At 36.7% G+C, this 12,422-nt stretch overlaps 1 protein-coding gene across 1 annotated transcript; it reads right to left on the bottom strand.

Moving 5' to 3' along the window:
• Positions 1-4,458: 4,458 nt before the first annotated feature.
• Positions 4,459-6,428, bottom strand: LOC123902344 (cytochrome P450 94A2-like). Its single transcript, XM_045952038.1, has one exon. The coding sequence runs from the start codon at positions 6,299-6,301 to the stop codon at positions 4,703-4,705; it is 1,599 nt and encodes a 532-aa protein (XP_045807994.1). The 5' UTR covers positions 6,302-6,428; the 3' UTR covers positions 4,459-4,702.
• Between the last annotated feature and the right edge of the window lie 5,994 nt (positions 6,429-12,422).

Below are 12,422 nucleotides of genomic sequence, written 5' to 3'. Positions count from 1 at the left end.
AACCTTTCCTGCAACCCTATGGCAATTACTACCGTCTCCAACAATAAAAAATCAAACTCTATACACACATAATTGCTCAACCTACTCACTATGAAATTCCCCTTTCTGTATTGAACAATCAAGAGCAATTGAAAAATAAATAACAAAGGAGAACAAATCAAGTGCAATCAATGATTAATTTTTCGATTCGGTAGAAAACCTATTTTTTAGATCTGTAATTTTTCTGAGACTGGGTTAATGATTTTTGAAATTAACAAGGAGAATCTGGATTTCTGGAAAAAAAGATGCAGTTCTGGAAAGGAGAAACTTGGATTTTTTATGTTTAATTTTGGTAGAAATTCGCAGAAACCCAACCTCAATATATTTGAGTTTTTAGGCTTCATTTTAAGTGTTGTTGTTGAAATTGTTTTGTTTTTGTTTTGGGTGTGGTGGTAGTGATTTTGGTGGTGTTGGTAGAGAGAAGAAGGTGATGGTGGTGTTGAGTGAAGGAGGTGATGAACAAGAAGATGAATCATAATCTAGTGTTGGGTGGTCTATGATAATCATACCTAGTCCTTTGTTTAAAAGGGAGTTAACTTAAAATCTAACGGCAAGGACAAACTAATGCTAACGGTGAAAATTTAAGGGACCAAATTGATACGTTTGAAACGTAAGAAGATGAATCATAAACGTAAAGGACCAAATGTGTAGTTAAGCCTAAAAAAACTATAGAAAAAAATATAAGATAAATAATATATATATATATATATATATATATATATATATATATATATATATATATATATACTCATCCAAATCAAACAAAACAAAGTAAGGAAAAGGTAAAAATCCCAACAAAGCTACTCACTCAAAAGTGGTTTTCCGATTCAATTTCTCCGGCACAACACGGACACAAGGTAGCCACACCATTCTCAACAACCCCTCTATATAATAAATTTGCTTCGGTAGGAAGTCGACCAATGAGAAATTGCCAAGAAAAAACAATAACTTGTTACCGAGCCCAACTATCCTAAACTTGTTGAATAACCCCAACAGGGTCAAAAATCAAGGATGTAGACGGAAATAATTTTGTATATAAAAAACAAATAATTGGCACTAACTATATAGACTCCTTCATTTACATATATAACTCAAAGAAGTCGGGTTCTTTAGTAATTAAGGCCGCCACACCAATACTCTCCCAAAGCTTCTGATCATGTTCCTCCTCCCAAGTAAAGAAATACATCGTCCTCCATTTGATGCGTCAATACCAACAATCATTCATCACCAACCCTAATGGTCGAGAGACAAAATCTAGTAGTCCCTCCATCACCCAACTTTTTAATGAACACCTCTACTCCAATCCCCCACCACTACTCTATCCAGACCAAGTCCCACCAAGTCCTTCCACCATAAGAGATAGAGCGATTAGAATGAAAAGAAATTCACATGAGCAATTGGGACTTTTGAGTGTTAGACTTAATTGATAAAATCTGAATTTTCAACTTTCTATATCAAAATTCTAATTTTATTACTCCAATTATACCACTCACTTCGTGGTGTGCCTATAACCCACAGGTCTCTAGAATTCATAATTTCATACGTGCTATCCAAACTCTTCAACCTAATGGCATATTTTCTTTTATAATATGTTTTTATTAATTTTGTATTATTGTGTATAACTTAAATAATATAAAATTCCCACATTTTCATGTTTCATACTTTCATGTTGTAATATCATTGTACATTTTAATAATTTTATATGTACATAAGATAATTACACTTGAATGAAAAGTAAACGGGAAACAAGCTGCGCCACTACCCCTTTTTGGATGGCAAAACCAACCCTTTTAAACACTACATCCCGAGACCTAGGAGACACCACATTGTTATGCATAACTCTTTTAAAAAAAAACTCTTTGAACTCTTTTCAAAATAGTCGCAGCCTCTAGTGCTAGAAAACTGAAAGTGTCAAACGCAAAAGGTATAAAAACATGTTGATTGTCATAGCACGCTCTCTCATGTTTAACCACTTTACTTGAAGTAGCTTTGAGGTTCATCTGTCCTACAGTAAAATCTCCAGTCGTCAATCCCACAAGTGGAGAAACTCCAGTCAAGTCCACACATGCATGTTTCCCTCCTACCCAACCGTACTCCAGAACATCGGTTGGCCTCAATGTAGATCTCCCCTCCAGTGGGTCAGTCAAGAAACTCGCAGGCGCCTATTTCTTCACAGATACTCATGCGTGCTTGAAAACGTCAAAAAGACATCTCGAACAAGTTCATGTCTGTATTTATAGCCTGGAAGCTCTTGACAATAAAATGCATGCTCCCCAAATCTATCTAGACACGCCTTACGATAAACAGGGCACGCCTCATCAATGGGAAATATTTAAATCATCATTTTATACTCTATCAGGGACATATGTTGACCTAATCCATCAATAGGGATAGCTAGAAGAAAATCCTGAGCATGAACGGCCTGCAAACATCTAAAAACTGCTTTTTATCTGGCGATCAATTGAAAGTTAACTTCCATATCCTTCACAATTTTACTAAACAAGGCACTCGCCAAAACATGTTGGGCTTTAGTGGGGACGGTGTCCTTGCTAGTGAAACTGCTAAAGTCAAAAGTTGAAATCATATTACGGAGACCATCCAAAGCATTGTCAAGATTAGAGTCCATACCACATGCTTCAGTGTCTCTAGGAATGGCAATAAAACCCATACCCGCGGGTACCCACCCAAACCATACCCGCTTTGACGGGGAAAACCCGAGTTGACTGAGTTTGAGTTTGAGTTTTCCCCAATTTCAAAATATGGGTTTGGGGCGGGTAATGGGTACATTGATACCCACCCCGAACCCGTCCCCGAACCCGCCTCGCTTATACTAAAAATTAGATTTCACCTCTTTTAAATTAGAAACGCTTAAACAATCTTTTAAATTACGTTCATATATTTATTTTTTATTTTAATTTGAGTATTAAACATACCATTTTTTCTAAAAAAATTTCTTTATTTAAAAATATATTGTTGAGAGAAAATAATTTTGGACATTTAACTTTTTTTTAATAAAAAATACTAAAATATAATCTAAATTCATGTGGAAAGAGGCATAATGGAGATACCCGAAACCCGATGGGGATACCCGGTCCCCGTTGGGTATGAGTTTGGGGTTATCATTTTTATCTCCGCTCGAATTTGGGATGAGTTTGGGTTTGGGGAGGGCAAAACCCGTCCCCGCCCCGCCCCATTGTCATGCCTAACTGTCTCTCAACATATGACCTTGCAACACTCAAGGCCGAGCTCTGGAAGCCACAAAAGCAGGCTGCCTCTACAACTGAGTACAATCTCAACCCCCCATCATTAATAGGTAAGGAAGCTAACCTCCATTGAAGGTCTCTAAAGAAATGACCTCCACCAACCACAATGTCTTCAACCGCACTACACAACTCTTTATCAAACAAAATAACTGCATCTCCCATGTGAATTGGTCGGCATGTTTTCGGACCAAAAAGAAGTTTGGCGATACCCTTTATAAAATTTAGTTTTAACTTTTAATATATATTTACATTATTATTTATACAAAGTCGCCCGATTTATCCTAAACCAGGGCCACTCTTGATAGCTATTGATTAGTGATTACTATACACCAAAATTTTTTTTTAAGCAATTCATTATAGTATTCTTAAGTGGACAATCTTTGTACGTATTTTATTTTCCCCTTATATATTATTCGTACAACTAACGCCACTATGGATTTTGTGAATTATATAACATTTGGTCCACGCAGATTAGGGAGCATAAACGGTGCTAACTGACTCGTCACGTTTCTCTTTTGAGAATACAACCCATTTGTTTTTGTTTTTGGTAGATAGTACTATCAATGTGGGCTATGGTACCCCAAATAAACAATTCGTATTTGTTCCCACTTCCCACGTGCATGATAAGCACGGATATGCAATGCTGTCTTTGTAGATATAAAAAGTATATATAAATTTTGTCAAAAAAAAAAAAGTATATATAGATAAATAAAAAATCATGTCCACTTATGTTTAGCTAAAATCTAAATTCCTATAATTTGCTATTGCAAAAAAAAAAATCCCTATAATTCGCATAAATAAACATTATTGCTAAACATAAATTTGTACATAAAAGTAAATAAAAATATATAGTTTATACACTAAAGTTACATAAAATAAAATGAAAGTTTTGACCAACTATAGCTAGAAATATATCATTAAAACCTAGGAAACACTGACCCTAGGATTAGGCGTGTCCGTGTAGGACACGTGTCGGTGTACGTGTCTAACACCGACACTTATGATTATTACACTAAATTATGTCATTTTTTCAAATTTTTATCGGTGTCAAAGTGTCAGTGTCTGTGTCATGTTCGATGTTTGTGTCTGTGTCCGTATTTCATAGATTAAAACACACTCAAATATAAACTATGATTCAAACGAACCAAAGAAAATATGATGAATGTGGTTTACATACATAGAAAATATTTGTACAACGGTTACTTTTCTTTGTAGATGTAGATATGCAACAGTCCAAAAATCCCAGCAGTCATGTAGTTTATGTTGGTGGTAGGTTTAAGTTCGTATTTTTAGAAATATATATAAAATAAAAATAAATCTATTGTTGAATTAAGATTGAACGGGCGATCGAGAATAATATGAGTGCCTGAATGAGGCGAAAAAGTGATTGCATCTTATTTTTATTGAACTGTGCGGCTACGCTCCTCAATCTTTACAGGAAAACCACCTTTCATTAACGAGGTAAGGTGCGCGGTAAACTCAGGCTCAAAACCTTCATCCATATTCGGAATCACCCTAAATTGCTTCATAATCCCTGCAACCACTCTCTTCATTTGCAAGAATGCCATTTCTTTTCCTAGACACACCCTTGGACCAGCCTGAAAAACCGGATAACTGTAAGGATCCACTCCAACAAATATCCACTTTCCGGCCTCTTCCTGACTCAACCACCTCTCGGGTCGAAACTCAGCCCAATCAGGCCCCCATATTTTCTCTGACCGTCCCATAGCATACACATGATAGGCTACTCTCCACCCTTTCTTCACAAAAGTCCCATTTGGCAAAACGTCGTCGTAAGCTGCTTCCTTAGTATCCACCGGAACAGGAGGATACAATCTCATACTCTCGCATAAGGCCGCGTGAGTGTAAACCATATTCTTCACCTCATCATAACCAACCGTTTCCGATTTTCCCATAACCTCTTTGAGAATCTCATTCTCCACGTGACTATGCTTTGAGAGTAACCAAAAGAACCACGTGAGTGCAGCTGAAGTTGTATCCCTTCCAGCAAGAATAAAGCTTATTACAATATCAACAACAAAAGCTTCATCTGAATGACCACAACTTAAAAAACGAGATAAAAGATCCACTGACTCTAAAACTGCTTTTTCTTTAAGCTCTTTTTTCTTTTCTCTAACGATTCTACTCGCTAGTCCTCTTACTTCTGCAACTGCTTCTTTCAACCGTCGCTCCGTTCCGATGTTTAAGATTTTCTTCACTTTCCATATCAACGGAACCGCCGCGTTGAATCTAACGCTGCTGATTCGCGTGCCATCGTCGAAGGCTTTTGCAAACGCTGTTTCGGGGAGAGAAGGAAGAAGATACTCTGGATCAAATCCAAACGCGATTCTGCAGATGTTATCGAAGGTAAACCGTTGGAGAATGTCTTGAAAATCAGAGAGGATCGTTTTGTTTCTAGAAGCTTCGGAGAGAATAGGAAGGAGACGATCGGTGAGTTCAACGTCCACGACGGTTTCAACGAACTTGCGGAGTGATTTACTGCTGAATTCATGACTGGAGATTTGTCGTTGGAACTTCCAGGTTTCACCGTCGGCGTTGAAGATACCGTTGCCGAGGAAATCACCGACGGAACGGTGAAGCGTGTGACCTTTGTGGTAGCAAGGGAAGTTGGTTTTGAGAATATGTTGAACGACGGCGGGGTTTGCAGTGAAGACTTGGCGGGAGCTGAAGGCGCGGTGGAGGATGAAGGTGGAGGACGGGACGGTGTGGAGGATTTCGGAGATCCAGTGGACGCGCCGGTGGAAGTTGGCTGAAATAGAAAAGATGGAACCAACGACGGGATAAGATTTGGGAATGGTGGTGGTGGTGGAAGAGGAGGGTATTTTGGGGAATTTGGATTGTGTTTTTGTGGCTAAGAATAAGAACCAAAGGAGTGTAGAAGAGAAAAGTAACAATGAAATCAATGTTTCGAGTTCCATTTTAGCAAAGTTAGTTACTTGGACTTGAATACTTGGTGCCAAAGTTGTGGTTACTTGCATCACTTGGTTTATCTCTTCGTTACTTCAATCCGCAGTTGCTATATATAATAACAAGTTGACAACCCAAGTGGCAAGTAGTCTGTTTATAATATTACAAAAACAAATGTAGGTTTTTCTGTGCCAATGGATCGGTGTATATATATATATATATATATATATATATATATATATATATATATATATATATATAGGCCACTTCTATCATGAACAAGTTGATCAATTGGTGCATGGTGCACCACTTCTCAATAACTCTACGACGAATATAAATTTTACAAAATTTACCGTTGGATTTGAAAGTTTATATTATATAGATCATCCATAGAATTTTTTAGAAAAATTGAAAATCATTTGATGTGTTATTGAGACCATCAAAATTAACGGTTTATGAGTTTTTATTAAATACCGTTAATTTTGATGTGTCTCAATAACATATCAAATGATTTTCAATTTTTCTAAAAATTTGTATGGATGATCTATATGATATAAACTTTCAATCCAACGGTAAATTTTGTAAAATTCGTATTCATCATAGGGTTATTGACAAGTGATGCACCATGCACCACTTGATCAACTTGTTCATATTAGCCAAAGCTATATATATATATATATATATATATATATATATATATATATATATATATATATATATATATATATATATATATATACATATATATATGAGTTGGACATTTTGATAGGTTTACGAATAATATTTATTAATTTTTTATATTAAATATTATTTGTAGACTTATCAAAACTATTCATCTCAATTAATGAATATCGAAAAATATCCAAATAAAATGAATACCATAATAATCTCTACGGAGGGGTGAGGTCGGCCCTGAGGGGTGGACAATATGTGCTATTGGTTTGATTGGTAATTCAAGCTCTGAAGCATTATAACCTCTGAACCAGCGCTTCAGCCTCTGAAGCAATGTAACCTCCGAACCTCACAACCTCTGAAGCTGATATAAGTTCTGAAGCTCTGAAGCTCTGTTTTGGTTCTGATACGCGTTTCTGTTTTACTTAGCTTTTTAGAGTTAGTTAGTTAGTTTTGTACAGTTGTAATTCAGTTACGTTTTTGTTTGTCCTAGGTAGTTATGCAGTTACTTGCATTTGAAGTAACCACCTATTGTATATAAACAATTAAGGCCCTTTGTGGAAGAATAAGATTTTTACTTTTCCTTTATTCAATTTCTGCTTATTCTAAATTCATTCTTCATTCATCTTTCATCCTTTAGTGCTCTTTGTTTTTGGGTTAATCCCCAACAAAGTGGTATCTAGAGCTTTCACGATCCAAGGGATCTTGATTTCGGATCTTTCACCAAGAAAGAGAATCAAAGGTTGCAGTGATTCAATCATGGCTGGGAAGAGTAATTTCCATGCGAATTTGCCAATTCTTGATGGAAAGAACTGGGATACATGGGTCAAACAGATGAATGTGATATTCATTGTTCAAGAAGTGGATGAACAAGTGAAGACAGTTCTTGATCCATTACCAGCAAATGCAACAGCAGAACAGAGAACAACGTTCAGAGAAGCACTGAAGAAAGATAGCAAAGCTCTATTTCTCATTCATCAATGTGTTGATGCCAAGGTATTTGAGAAGATTGCAGATTTCACAACGTCCAAAGAGGCTTGGGACACTTTGCAGAAGAGCTATGGTGGTGATGCAAAGGTCAAGAAAGTGAAATTGCAAGCCTTGAAGAGACAATATGAGCTGCTGGAGATGAAGAATGATGAGACAATTGCAGATTACTTCACAAGAGTGGTGACTCTCACCAATCAGATGAAGAATTGTGGAAGTAATCTTGCTGAACAGGAAACAGTGGAAAAGGTACTTAGAACTTTAACTTCAAAATTTGAGCACATTGTGGTGACAATTGAAGAAACAAAAGACTTAAGTGAAATCAAGATTGAAGACTTGCAGAGTACACTTGAGGCTCATGAGATGAAGCATGGTGGAAGAAACCATGGCAAAGAAGATGAGCAAGCTTTGTTTGTAAAGTTCAAAAAGTACCAAGATGACAAAAAGAAATGGCAGAAAAAGAAAGAGTTCAAGAAAGGGAAAGAAAGTGTTGAAGACAAGCCTGAATCCTCAAAAGAAGGAGGAGGGAAAAAGAAGAATTATCAAAAGAAGGATAAGAGCACCATTCAGTGTTACAATTGTGACAAATATGGTCACTATGATAAAGAATGTAAGGCTCCTAAGAAGAACCAAAGTCAAAACAGTGGAGAAGAAGCAAATGTGGCACAGGATGATTCAACATCAGAAGATGATGTGAATTTCATGGTGACAATTACTGATGAAGCAGCAGATTCCATGGTTTGGTACTTTGATACAGGGTGCTCAAATCATATGACAGGGAATAGAAGCATCTTAACTGATTTTGACAAGTGTTTCAACACAAAGATCAGGCTAGCAGATAGCAATTCCATTGCAGCTAAAGGCATTGGAAATGTAGTGATACAGAGAAATAATGGAAGGAAAGCAGTGATTGAGAAAGTTCTATATGTGCCTGGTATGAAATGTAACCTGATGAGTGTAGGTCAGTTACTTGAGAAAGGGTTCAGGGTAGTGCTAGAAGATGAAGCACTGAAACTCTTTGATTCAAAGAACAGATTAATTCTGAAAACAGCACAAAGCAAGAATAGAACCTTCAAGAGTCAAATCAAAGCAATTGAAGCTGAATGCTTAGTTGCAACTGCTGAAAGTAAAGACAGTGACTTATGGCACAAGAGGTATGGTCATTTGAATTTCAAAAGCTTGTCTATGCTTAATTCAAAGAACATGGTGTTAGGACTGCCTAGTGTTATACCTCCAGTCGATACATGCACTGTATGTTTGTTAGGAAAACATCCTAGATCATCTTTTAAAAGTAACTTGCCTATGAGATCTAGTGAAGTGCTAAATGTTGTGCATTCTGATATTTGTGGACCAATTGATGTGTTATCAACTGGTGGAAACAAATATTTTATCACATTTGTTGATGAGTATTCAAGGATGATATGGCTATATCATATAAAGGCTAAAAGTGATGCATTTGAAGTGTTTAAGAAATTTAAAACACTGGTTGAAAAACAAAGTGACAAGTCAATAAAAGTGTTGAGAACTGATGGTGGAGGAGAATATACATCAAAGGAGTTTGAGAATTATTGCAAAGAGCAAGGCATAATTCATGAAATTACAGCACCATACACTCCTCAACACAATGGTCTTGCTGAGAGAAGGAATAGAACTATCCTGGATATGGCTAGAAGCATGGTAAAGCAGAAGGGTTTGCCACGTAGATTTTGGGGTGAGGCAGTTTCTACTGCAGTATATATCCTAAACAGATGTCCTACCAAATGCTTAGACAAAGTGACAGAAGCTATATGGAGTGGTTCAATTCCATCTGTGAAACACTTGAAGGTGTTTGGTTCCTTGAGTTACAAGCATGTGCCAGATGCAAAGAGAAAGAAGCTAGATGACAAGAGTGAACCTGTGATATTTGTTGGATATCATAGAACTGGTGCATATAGATTGTATAATCCCACATCAGACAAGATAGAGATCAGCAGAGATGTGAAAGTACTTGAGAATGAAAGCTGGGATTGGAAACAGAAATCTGTATCTAAGAAAACTTGTGAAGTGGACTTAGATGATGGATTAAGCAACATAGATGAACCAGTTACTTTTGTTAATCCAAATCAAGGTACTAATCATGAAGAAGATATGCACACCTCAAGTGATGATGATAGAGTTCATCTGACATCAAGACCTCACAGAGTTACTCAGATTCCAAGAAGGTTAGCAGATTGTGAAATGGTTCCAGATAATGCTGTAGACAATGAGGGTGACATTGTGCATTATGCTATGCTTGCAGACACTGAACCTTTAGATGTCAAGAGTGCACTAAAGAGTAAAGTGTGGTTAGAAGCAATGATTGATGAGCTGAAGTCAATTGAAAAGAATAAGACATGGGACCTGTGCAAGCTACCTTCAGAGAAAAGAGCAATTGATGTGAAGTGGGTGTACAAAGTGAAGCAAAATCCTGAGGGCCAAGTAGTCAAGTACAAGGCAAGACTTGTGGCCAAAGGTTTTCTGCAAAAGCAAGGCCTAGACTATGATGAAGTATTCTCTCCTGTGGCAAGGCATGAAACTATAAGGCTGGTTATTGCACTAGCTTGTAGCAGAAGATGGCCTTTATTCCATTTAGATGTAAAGTCAGCGTTCTTAAATGGACCATTGGAAGAAGATGTATATGTCAAGCAACCACCTGGTTTTGAATTGAAAGGTAAAGAAGATAAAGTGCTGAAACTGAACAAAGCCCTGTATGGTCTGAAACAAGCTCCAAGAGCTTGGAACAAGAGAATTGACCAATTCTTTGTTGTACAAGGATTTGTGAAATGTAGTGTGGAATATGGTGTGTATGTTAAACACAGTGAGAACAAGCATATGTTAATCATATGTTTGTATGTTGATGACTTGTTAGTGACTGGTAGCTCACTAGCAGAGATTGAAGATTTCAAATCACAGATGAAGAGTGAATTTGAAATGACCGATTTGGGAAAGCTCACCTATTTCTTAGGAATGGAGCTGTTATATACTGCAAAGGGGGTGATACTGCATCAAGCAAAATATGCCACTGAGATTTTGAGAAAGTTTGAAATGCTTGATTGCAATTCATCAGTCACACCTGCAGACACAAGACTTAAGCTGGAAATAGATGAAAATAGTGATACTGTGGACTCTACTATATTCAGACAATTGATTGGTTCACTAAGGTACTTGTGTCAAACTAGACCTGATATTAGCTATGCAGTTGGCTATGTAAGCAGGTTTATGAGCAAACCACTGAAGCCTCATCTACTGGCTGCCAAGAGGATACTCAGATACATCAATGGCACAATACACTATGGTGTGTTATTTCCATATTCAAAAGATAGTGTGAAACTTGAATTAAATGGATTCTCTGATGCTGATTGGTGTGGAGACAAAGTAGACAGGAGGAGTACTAGTGGTTATTTGTTTAAATTCCAAAATGCACCGGTCTCATGGTGTTCTAAAAAGCAGTCAGTGATTGCTCTCTCTAGCTGTGAAGCAGAATACGTTGCAGGATCCTTGGCTGCTTGTCAAGCTAATTGGCTACAATCACTTCTCAATGAAATGAAGATCATTGACAACATCACGGTAATGCTGAAGATTGACAACAAATCAGCAATTAACTTGGCTAAAAATCTTGTTAGTCATGGTAAAAGTAAACACATTGAGACAAGATTTCACTTCCTTAGGGACCAAGTCAACAAAGGAAAGTTAAGCTTGGAGTATTGTTCCACTGACAATCAACAAGCTGATATAATGACTAAGGCTGTGAAGAGAGATCAGTTCCTCAAGCTCAGGAGGGAAATAGGGATTGTATGCTTCGATAGCTTGTCTTAAGGAGGAGTATTGGTTTGATTGGTAATTCAAGCTCTGAAGCATTATAACCTCTGAACCAGCGCTTCAGCCTCTGAAGCAATGTAACCTCTGAACCTCACAACCTCTGAAGCTGATATAAGTTCTGAAGCTCTGAAGCTCTGTTTTGGTTCTGATACGCGTTTCTGTTTTACTTAGCTTTTTAGAGTTAGTTTGTTAGTTTTGTACAGTTGTAATTCAGTTACGTTTTTGTTTGTCCTAGGTAGTTATGCAGTTACTTGCATTTGAAGTAACCACCTATTGTATATAAACAATTAAGGCCCTTTGTGGAAGAATAAGATTTTTACTTTTCCTTTATTCAATTTCTGCTTATTCTAAATTCATTCTTCATTCATCTTTCATCCTTTAGTGCTCTTTGTTTTTGGGTTAATCCCCAACATGTGCCACCGCCTAAAGCCCTTGATTCGAGGGGCCCAATAAGTATATAATTATATTATAAAAGCTCGTGATTTTGTAGGTCTAAAAATATATTTAACAAAAAAAATAATAATACGCACGAAACTTGAAAATGGAACAACACGAACAATAGAAATTTTTCAAAAATGTATTAAAACCTACTTGATATCATTAATATCAAAAGAGAGATTGAACAGTTTGATAATTTTGGTAATTGGGAAGAATATGTTGGAAAACATTGATGTCGATGTGATTATAAATGATTTT

The sequence above is a fragment of the Trifolium pratense genome, linkage group LG1 (genome assembly GCF_020283565.1).
Source record: "Trifolium pratense cultivar HEN17-A07 linkage group LG1, ARS_RC_1.1, whole genome shotgun sequence".
NCBI lineage: Eukaryota > Viridiplantae > Streptophyta > Magnoliopsida > Fabales > Fabaceae > Trifolium > Trifolium pratense.
This window is presented reverse-complemented; position numbering and strand designations above follow the sequence as displayed.